The 9,433-nt window shown below is 41.1% G+C and overlaps 4 protein-coding genes across 9 annotated transcripts in view; 2 read left to right on the forward strand and 2 right to left on the reverse strand.

The window, feature by feature from the left end:
• Nucleotides 1-616: 616 nt before the first annotated feature.
• Nucleotides 617-4,628, reverse strand: LOC113216765 (coiled-coil domain-containing protein 93). Of its 4 annotated transcripts, none has more exons than XM_026436585.2 (14): nt 4,398-4,628; nt 4,041-4,154; nt 3,863-3,957; nt 3,652-3,763; nt 3,421-3,567; nt 3,202-3,324; nt 3,019-3,102; nt 2,688-2,738; nt 2,407-2,508; nt 2,113-2,321; nt 1,918-2,031; nt 1,458-1,793; nt 1,277-1,361; nt 617-1,195 (listed from the first exon to the last, which is right to left on the reverse strand). In XM_026436585.2, the coding sequence occupies exons 1-14, from the start codon at nt 4,485-4,487 to the stop codon at nt 1,019-1,021; spliced, it is 1,839 nt and encodes a 612-aa protein (XP_026292370.1). In that variant the 5' UTR covers nt 4,488-4,628; the 3' UTR covers nt 617-1,018. The 4 variants fall into 4 exon arrangements, with proteins under 4 accessions (XP_026292370.1, XP_026292369.1, XP_052123743.1 ...); XM_026436584.2 differs by having other exon boundaries at nt 3,019-3,105; XM_052267783.1 differs by lacking the exon at nt 2,688-2,738.
• A 138-nt stretch (nt 4,629-4,766) lies between these two features.
• Nucleotides 4,767-7,207, reverse strand: LOC113216757 (selenocysteine-specific elongation factor). Its single transcript, XM_026436577.2, has 6 exons — nt 6,656-7,207; nt 6,414-6,583; nt 6,210-6,324; nt 5,829-5,989; nt 4,990-5,743; nt 4,767-4,914 (listed from the first exon to the last, which is right to left on the reverse strand). Exons 1-6 carry the CDS (start codon nt 6,945-6,947, stop codon nt 4,784-4,786), a joined length of 1,623 nt encoding a protein of 540 aa, XP_026292362.1. The 5' UTR covers nt 6,948-7,207; the 3' UTR covers nt 4,767-4,783.
• A 77-nt stretch (nt 7,208-7,284) lies between these two features.
• LOC113216726 (zinc finger protein 271-like) overlaps nt 7,285-9,433 on the forward strand; it is a 40,628-nt gene continuing 38,479 nt past the window's right edge. For 2 of the 3 annotated variants that reach the window (XM_026436529.2, XM_052267781.1), the window contains exon 1: nt 7,285-7,437. The gene's annotated coding sequence lies outside the window, so the exon portion shown is untranslated. The remainder of the gene's footprint in view (nt 7,438-9,433) is intronic. The other variant, XM_052267782.1, reaches the window with a different exon arrangement.
• Nucleotides 7,476-9,433, forward strand: part of LOC113216725 (WD repeat-containing protein 47) — a 90,912-nt gene continuing 88,954 nt past the window's right edge. Inside the window, exon 1 of the mRNA XM_052267779.1 lies at nt 7,476-7,606. The gene's annotated coding sequence lies outside the window, so the exon portion shown is untranslated. The remainder of the gene's footprint in view (nt 7,607-9,433) is intronic.

Raw genomic sequence — 9,433 nt, forward strand, 5'->3', positions numbered from 1 at the left:
GGGGGCACCTCGAGGGGTCCGGGGAGGGCGGCATGGACCGGCCGCCGGTCCTGGGCGTGACGCTGCGCCCACGCTGTCACCCTCCACCCTCCACGTAGAGAGGAGACACCGAGTCTCAAGAATCCGACACTCTATATTTATTAAAAGACTCATAAAGCGTTTGAGATATTGGACAGAAAGAAAATATTTTTAAAATGTGTCGTCTTCAAGGGAAGGCCATGTCCAGCAGATGCCTTCTCCGGTGCGTCCACTGTGATACCTGAAGACTGAGCTACCACGTTCATTTTCGTTCGAGTAAGTGACTCGAAAAGGGGGGAGGTTGGACGCTGCACACTCGCGCCATTCCACTTTGCCATGGGCTGTTTAAAGTTCGACAGACGGAGGGGCGATGTCGCGCGGGTTGCCTGCGTACAGGCGCATGCAGGCTTCTTCCAGGCGTGTCATCTGAGGCTGATGGCTATCTGACGGTTGGGAAGACCGACCAACCCGCCCCTCCCAAAATATAAATAAGTCCGCCCCTGTCACTTGATTGTATCTGGACTTGACTTGCGGAATGGTAGAGGTTTAGTCAATCACGGGCGCGTTTGTTCAGGAGGGGCTAAAAATAATTCTCTGGTTGAAAATGTAACTGTAAGCAAGTTTATTTAAAAGTGAAGATACAAAATTCAAAACAGACATAACAACATGCTAATAACATGTGCACAAAAGTACACTGGAATGTTTCTGGTAAAGGATTTTTCTCTGAGAAAAAAAATATGTAAAATGTATTAGAGATACCACAACATTTCATTATACGTATACGTAAGATGGAAAAACTTTTGATATGGACATGAAAAATTATAAAATCAATCAACGACTTCACCAACATGTCAAACAAACAATCATCAGTCACAATAGAAAGTGAATTTACAGTATCACAAATAAACAATTCTCACATTGCTTGGACTAGAAATATACATGTTCTGCAAAAAAAAAAACACAAAAAAACAAAACAATTGTGAAGAGAAAAAGCACAGCATTATTTGCTCATAGTCTCTGATGCACGCAACTGAGCGAGGAGGACAGCATTCTTACGACATTCAACTGTCAGCTGTCTCACAGCCGCAACATAGCTTCTTTCAAGCTCTAGAAGAGCAACCTGTTGTTTGTTAAGTTTGTCTCTCCTCATTCGTTCTTCATTTCGACGCTGCTCAATCTGCAAGACAAATTTTGGATGCTGTAAGTTCAACTAAAATCCATTTTGGCAATGGCTTTTGTATTTCTTGAACAAACTTACCTTCATTTTGTTTTGTTTGACATTCTCAACAATGCCCTCAAACTGTTTAATGAATTGCTCTCGCATGGATGGAGATGAAAGTGCTCTGCAACAATACAAAATATTAATTTGAAATCCACAGACAGTAGTGGCCATAACACAATTCCCAATTTTCCCCACAAGCAAAGAGATAAAATCTTACTCATGGTAGTTTTCAAGAATTGAATCCAATAAATTTAGCTCCTTTTCCATGTAAAGCTTGGTGTCAGATAGAGTATTGTACAGTGTATAAAATTGCTTTGTTTCTTTGTGCTTGGCAGCAACTTGACTGTAAAGTTCTAAGAACCTCCTCTGGTACTGTGCTAACTCAGCGCGACCAGGAACATCATCTAGTTGACGTTGAAGTGATGCCGCGGCTCTTGTTGCACGAGCCAAGCGAAGTCTCACAGAAACTAATGCTTCCTTCTCAGATGCAAGGGTGGATCCTAGCTCAGTTACATCTATGCCCTCGGTTCCAGTGCGGCCTTCAGCTGCTTCACTGAAATACAGAGAGAATTGATAGTAATGTTGTGAAAGGACAAACAAAATTAAAATAATTGACTATTACAATAAAGAAATAAAAACTAAGGTAAACGAGAAGAAACAATGATTTGATCACTCACGCAGCAAGTGCTTGAAGGCGAGCAAGCTCTGATCTGCATTGGTCACGAAAACGAGCTTCTTGCTCTTTTAAGCTATCATATGTTTCTACCAAGGACTGCAGCTTCTGCACAGTACTGTAAAGTTTACATAAATTAGTGTAGAGAGATATAATCTAAGAAATATGTTTTCAATGGGGGAAAAAAGTCTTAATTTACCTCCTATTCCCAGTAATATTCAATTGCTGCAATTGCTCATTGAGGTCAAACTGCTGGTTTTTAGCAATCACAATTCGATTTTCTGCTTCTTGAAGAGAACGACGAAGCTCCTCCGCCTCTACTTGAAGTTTTGACTCCTTTTCTTTGAGCATTTCTTGTTGACGTGTTAGGGCCTGCAGGGCCCTTGCAGATGCTGTTTGAGGTGCAGCCTGGAATTAATTTTTTAATGGTGTTTCATTTGAAACAGGGCATGAGGCTCTTAAGAAAAGGTGAGGAAACAGTTTTAAGTGGTACCTCAAAAGTAGCTTGTAGCTTTTCATAGTGTCGGGCAGCTTGGGCAATCTCTTCTGCTTGAAGATTCACAATACTGCCCACCAATCCAGCTGAAAGGCGGCTCTATGGAAAAGAAAAAAATTCTTTTTATTTTTAATTTTAAACTTTTCAAACATAATCAGTAAAAAGTCATGTCAAGGTAAGTTTAGCTTTTAATTGAGTATGCATATGGATAAAGAAAAATACTTCAATTGTAGCAAAGAAAGAACATGCAAAACTAATGCTGTTACTAAAGCTTTTACCTCCTGATCCTCTGTTGATGCCATATTCTTCATAAGAGCTTTCACACGAAGCTAGACAAAATATCGGGCAGTTACTTACACAGACAACACATTGCATGACAAAAATACAACAAAAAAAAAAGGCTTAAGCAAACACAGAAATGAAAAAAAAAAAAAACAATGACAAAAATGTTGCTATTAAAGACTACAAGATAAGAAGATTAATTAATTAAGCATCTAACCACAGAAAAACATCCCAAACTCAGAAACTCTCAAGAAACTGCATTAAAGTCAAAGGACTACAGGAAATCAAATCTTACAAGAAAAGTTTCAATGGAAAAAAGGAAAGTACCTCCTCGGTTTTTTCTTGTTCCTGCAGCTGTGATGATAATTCCGATTCAGAGTCAGCAGATGCTTCCTGCCCTTTGCCTCGCCCCTGCTTTCAAAAAATTATTAAAAAATCAAATTTATTTTATAGATAAGCAGTACTTGATTTGGTTACACTTTTAAAACAGAAACAAGAACACAAACATACAAGAAAAGGTGGACTTGACAAAGGCCCATACTCTAGAAGTGTGCCGTGTACACGAGTGTTAAAATCCTCATCAGGTTGTGCTGGAACTTGGCGTCTGAATCTTCTCTGAGGGCGATAAGTTTCCTTTTGGAAAAGAAAAGGTATAAAATATAATTGCAGAGTTGATATTTGTGTTTAGACATCATAGAAATTTTATTGACTTCCTAGGGAAATACCAACCTGTACTTGTCGCACATTAGAGGCAGTAGCTAAAATCTGAGCATCTTTAGTGTCTGTGCTATAGAATCGTTTGTATTGGTCAACAGCATGGGCACGCATCCGTTCTGCTCTTTCTGCCCTTGTTTCCATAGACCTCTTAACCAGCCACTAAAAGAAAATTAATTTTTGTAATGTCAGAAAAAATAACAATCAGTTTCTAGATGCAAATTGAAAAAGATGATGAGATCAAACCTGGATGACAGGAAAGATGTGAATAAAATCAAGACCCTGAATTTGATGAGGTTCAATACGGTGTGGACATTTCATGTCTGGCAGAACAGCAACAATTTTTTCAGTTAAAGAGCTGGAAACAAAAATTGATGAAACAGAACAATGGATGAATGAATAGGGAAAGAGGAATTTCCAAAGGTAGTATTGTAAATGAATAATATGTAAGACCTACATTCTTTGACCTATTGTTAAATTTTCTTGAAAGAGGAGGTCAACATCAATATCAACGTTGCACATTTCAATACACCACGTCAAGCCTCCGACCACCTGAAAGACAAGGATTTGACATAGAGCTAAAACACAAAGTAGTAAGTATGTAATAGTATTTCAAAAGCTCTAAGAAATCTTACCTTATCGAAAGGTGACAAGCCTTTGATCCTAGCTCGAAAGTAGCCAGCAGCAACAAGTAGGTCAAGCGTTTCCTGAAGTTTAATTTGTTGTTCTTCATCCTCACGAACTTCCACCTATTGACAAAATAGTAAATTTTACAGGAGAAAAATCAAATGAAAAGCGATAAAACAACAATAACAATACAAAACTTAAGAATGTACACAACTGTCTTGAATAAAAAGAATGACAGTTTTGAAGATAAGGAAACTTAAGAAAATTATTTCAAATAATCACGTCACTTTAGAAAAATAAATGAACGCATTTGCATTTATTAATGTTTGTTTGCTCTCTTACGTAATTATTGTAATATTACTAACCTCAACTTCATTTCCATCGGCATCGAGTTTTGTTGACATTCGAACACCTGCCTTCAGGCGGGGAGAAAAAATTGAAGCAGTTCCTGACATCCTGCTTATTTGTATGTCCACCTTTAACGAAAGAGATGTCCTGTACCCGAAAATCTACAGATATTCTCCCTGTGTGACGTTCATTGAGAACTGTCTGTCTGCCATTCTCATTCGCTCGCACCCGCACCGCACCGCGCCCCCCTTCCCCTTGTCACCCACCCCCTTCCATTTAGCGCCGTGTACGTAGGCAACTTATCGGAAGGGATGGAAGGATGTAAGCTTCAGTAACTGTCTAATCTCAAGGAAACAGATTTTTTTTTTTACATTTAATGCAAAAAATAATTTATAATACTTATTTATTTTTGGACAATTTTCTTTTCTACATCAAATATATATCTTCTGAACTTTAGAACAACATCAATTGGACCAGCTGTCTTTTTCGTTTCTTCTTTTTTGTATTTTTCTATGGTTTCTGGTTTCAGGCCATCTGAAATGCAAAATTAAATTTTGTTTAGATTAGGGTTTTATATTACTGGTTCATCATAGGGGTAAAGAGCCTTACCTTGTACATACACATTAAGCTTTCCACTTTTCCCAAAAGTACTTTCAATCACCCCAATTTCTCCACTAGACAACTCAACAGTGAGACCGACAAAAATCTGTGCATTGGTCTCCTTTTTGATGAGATTCTTTACTATGATTGCATTATCTTTAACCACACGCTCTACTGTCCCTCTCCTTTCTTTAAGTTTATAAATCTTTAGCAATGGGAGAAAATCTTTCTCATAATCTTTGCTCACCACTTGATTAACAATTGTACCCCAGAATGCCAATCGACAGGCATGCCCATTTACATCCATTTCGAGTCTGGATCCAATCGCTAAACTGTTTGGTGGGGCCAATATTGGTCTTTCAAATTGAAGAAGCATGAAATTCTTATTACCCTCTTCAAGTTCTTCTTTCAACTCAAAATCAGAATTAAGTTCAAAAGAGTTAGAGGAATCGGTAGAGGTTTCTACTGATTTGAATACTGTGAGGGTAGCCATAACTGTTTCATGACCAATGCTAATATGAAATTTATCCTTGGACTTCACATTTCCCTGGAAGTATTTGATGCGTTGCACATGCAGAATAGCAGCCCACATAAAAGGAATATGATTAGGATGACAAACAAGTCCCCGCTCAAGTTGTTTAGGATCAAGTTGGGCCACACATATTCCGAGACGATCTCCTTCTTCAGCACAAGTCACTGGCCGTCGAAACATCTGCATTGATTTCACTTTGGCAGTAAAGCCAATAGATGGTACTTGTATTTCCTATTAAAAATAAAAAACAGATTTATTTTCAAAGTTGTTTATGATTTCATTTTTTAAAGAATAGTTTGATCTTAGATTTACTTACATCTTTCAAAGAGACTTTTCCTTGAAGAACAGTTCCGGTCAAAACTGTGCCTTGACCACGAATACTAAAGCAATGATCCACAGCAAATATCAAAGGCATTTCAAGTTGCTTCTTTGGTAAGTAAGCCATTTCTTTCAGCATATTCAGCAAAGTAGCAAGGCCTGAAAGTAATAAAGGGGAATCAGAACAGTTCTATGTTTAGTGTTAATAATAAACTAAGTGCCTAATTAGTTTTGAACTTACACATGTCTTGCAAAGAGAATCATATAAAGAAGTTGCAATAAGAGGAAACAGAAATAAGAGATCTGAGAGAAGAAAAGTCAAGTGAAAAGAGACCAAATGGAACAACTGACAATGATTGGGAAATTAATGGACCCTTACCTTCAGTAGAATTCTGTTTCAAGGGTTCAGAGTCTGCAGGATTGGCAGCTACAGCAATAATGGGCGCTGTCCTAAATACTGTATTCACCAATGTCAGAGACATTTTCTTTTTCATCTGCAAATTTTGTTAGTACTATACTGATGAGATTCCAACCCAACTGGCCCCAGCTTCTACCTATGATGAGGAATTGCGTCTTAAGTTACCTTTTCAATAAGCACATCTCTTTTCTCTTTCGGCAGCAAGTCTGTTTTGTTAAGGACAACTATCATATTTTTACACATTATTTCTCCTATCACCAAACACTCCGCAGTTTGGGTCTGCATTCCTTTCGTTACATCAATAACCAGTAGCATCATGTGAATTATCTGTGCTCCTGTAACAACAAAAAAAAAAAAATGTTACATTGCTCTTGGTATACTACTCAAAATACTCATATTTCTAATACCTCCTATAATGGTTCTGATAAGTGATGCATGTCCTGGGCAGTCTACAAAAGTTAGTTGCAGTTTTTCCTTTGGTGTTTTGGCACGTAAGTGAGCTGGCATGTCAACAATAATTGCACTAAAGCCAAGATCGATGGTAATACCCCTCTCTTGTGATTGAGGGTTTTTGTCAAACGCTGCAGTTCCCGCCACCTCACTTAGAGCTTTTGCTAACGAAGTTTTTCCAGAATCAACATGACCTAAAATACCTATGTTAAGATTTGTTACTTTTTCAGGAAAAGGAGGAGATGCCATTTTACAAGCTATAATGAAACTAAACTTGTGGTAATAGTTTCTGCAGTGACAGTGCAGTGAGTGGCGGGTTATGGTAGCCTACTCATAAAGACAGCTTCTGTGCAGTGCAGAGCTCAACATCATTCCATGTATATTAGTTTTAGGCCTTTCAATACGATTCTGAACTAAAACAGAAATATAATTCGAGTGACAACGATTCGGCAGATAATAATTGCAGCTAGGAAATTTGAACACACAGAAACGTCAACACAAGACTCAAACAAAAACAAACAAAACACTGCCACCTAAACCTACCTTAAAATTTCTCATAGACTGACTTGTGGCGCTCTCTGCTGGCCTCCCTTGCAAACAGACCAAATAATAGTGTAAATACACTGACAGGCGGTGGTGTTAAGATTTAACGGAGTGATTCACTGATATTTTAATTTTCCTTTGACCAAGAAACCAGTTTGGCACACCAATCGGAGCTCCGTGACAAACTTCTGCTCAGGTAAGCATGCTCTCCCTCGGCTGAACTGCTGCAGCCCTGTCTTCGAGAGATCCTTTGCTAAGGGTGGGATCACCCTTCAACCCCTCTCAAGTGACATTGTTCAAACCGTGTATCCTCGTGACGGTTCGTGGCAATGCGGCCAAACACGTCGCTTATTCTTTGAAAGGAGGTAAAGAACAGTTACATTTCCATGTCAGCCTTGATATTTGACTGGGGTCTTCGTTTGAACCGTTAATAGGTGGAGAACCTAACCTGCAGAAATATTTTAACATGCCTAATCTTTTGTGCTAATATTTCGTCTTTATATTTAGGGTGGCATTCGTCCTGTAACTCTTCCGTCTATTGAGCAGATCAGCACTGTGATCCCATTCATGACCTAGAGCCCAAAGATAAATTAGTTTGTACAGTTGATGCATCATTATGCATTAAATATTTATGCCTTTTTAGTATCGTAAATTTTGTTGTTACCTTACCCATTATGATCTTTCTTTGATTTTTCCCTGGAGGAAATGACATTTTTTTAGTTTTCCCTGCATGGTTTCAGTCAATTTATGACTAGAACTTTATTGTGTGCTATTGGCTTTTACAATGTTGCATTTCTTAGTACAGCTTAGCTTGAGCATTTTATTTTGAATCTTGTGGTTAAATTTGTGTCGTGACACACCCTAGACCGTTTATTTCTTTTTGTAGTTCTATGGGTTCTTGTGAACCGTATTCCGTTACAATTGCTTGCCTGAATAAGTTTTGCGTTTAACCTGTCGTCAAACTTTGTGGTTGGTTAGTAAGCCGTTTGTTAAGGTCTGAGATGCGTTTCCCTCCCACAAGACATTCAGATAATTGTAGCTAGTGCCTGAAACTCTGTCACGTTGATAAATGGAATACCGGAACCCTGAATCCAACCAACCCGCATAGAAGGGGCTTGTTTTGTGGTGTCCACAAGGGGCAGTGACATTATTGGGGTGTGTGTGACTGAGAGAGTGAGAGGTAAGGGGGAGCGACAGCGACAGACTATTTTGCGATCAGTGGCGGCGCCGAGAGCAGCACCGACATCCATGATAATGACACTGTCATTCATGGGTTGTTTTGGTCGCTGACCGCCGCAAGCCGCTGCCGTTTCAGACGGGCGATCGCTGGCGGTCGGCGGCGGCCGCGTACTCACTTACACCTTTACCGTCCTCTCTCTCTCTTTCTCTCGCACTAGTGTAACTCGGCTACGCCACTGCGGGTCGACGCCCCCGCAGACTTGCAGCCCCCGCCGGCCGGCCGGGCCGCGGGCTGAGCCAAGCTTGTCCAGTGGCGGAGGGAAGCTCCCCGGAAATGACCCATTAACGCCTCGATCCTTGCTGCCGCGCTCCGGGCGCCCGGCCCCTTATCCGGGCCGCAGGACTCCGGTCGCGATCCGGCCCGGATCAGGCTGACTGCCCACGCGCCCAGGCACAGTGCGCGGGGGCCGCGCAATTGGACCCAATTTTGGCTTTTGCCGGCCGAGGTGGACGGGATCGTTTGGGGCGCGCTGGATGGGCCTCTCTCCTGCGGGCTGAGGTCGGACATGATCAACGCCATTCTCTTCTTTTTCTTTGTCTTTGAGCTGCGTGGCGTGGCTGTCTCCTCCAAGCCTGCGTGCGCGCTGGTCGTAGCCGCAAATGAACGTCTTTGTGAAGTAGGTAACGTAGTTCTGTCGCGGGCGACTGACATCTCTGACGGCAGACGGACGTATGGGTCAGCGGTCAGCGAAGGCCCGTATCAGCTGGCCGGAGGAGAGGTCAGCGTCTGCGAGTAATCGCCAAAAGCAAGTCGCAGAGCCGCCGAAGGCGGGAAGGGAAACGGGCGGCGGCGGCGCTGGAGGCGTTTGTTTCTAATGTTATTATTATTTCGGAATACGACTCGCGGCTCGGAGGTGCGAGAAGCGCGAGCCTCGAGCAGGGACAACAAGAGAGTGTGCGACAATTTGTTACGTCGGCTTGCTCTTGAGGAGGAGGAGGAGGAAAGGGGGGGG

The sequence above is a fragment of the Frankliniella occidentalis genome, unplaced genomic scaffold (genome assembly GCF_000697945.3).
Source record: "Frankliniella occidentalis isolate FOCC.00 unplaced genomic scaffold, Focc_3.1 Scaffold59, whole genome shotgun sequence".
Taxonomy (NCBI): Eukaryota; Metazoa; Arthropoda; class Insecta; order Thysanoptera; family Thripidae; genus Frankliniella; species Frankliniella occidentalis.

Bases quoted from the DNA above. Each gene is read 5' to 3' on its own strand.
- LOC113216765 (XM_026436584.2), bottom strand. From the start codon at position 4,487: ATGTCAGGAACTGCTTCAATTTTTTCTCCCCGCCTGAAGGCAGGTGTT. The intron at 1,362-1,457 runs GTAAGATTTTAT...GTATTGTTGCAG, and splicing joins ATTCTTGAAAACTACCATGA to AGCACTTTCATCTCCATCCA. The intron at 1,196-1,276 runs GTAAGTTTGTTC...TTTGTCTTGCAG, and splicing joins TCAAACAAAACAAAATGAAG to ATTGAGCAGCGTCGAAATGA.
- LOC113216757 (XM_026436577.2), bottom strand. From the start codon at position 6,947: ATGGCATCTCCTCCTTTTCCTGAAAAAGTAACAAATCTTAACATAGGT. The intron at 5,744-5,828 runs GTAAGTAAATCT...TATTTTTAATAG, and splicing joins GAAAAGTCTCTTTGAAAGAT to GAAATACAAGTACCATCTAT. The intron at 4,915-4,989 runs GTAAGGCTCTTT...TTTGCATTTCAG, and splicing joins GCTTAATGTGTATGTACAAG to ATGGCCTGAAACCAGAAACC.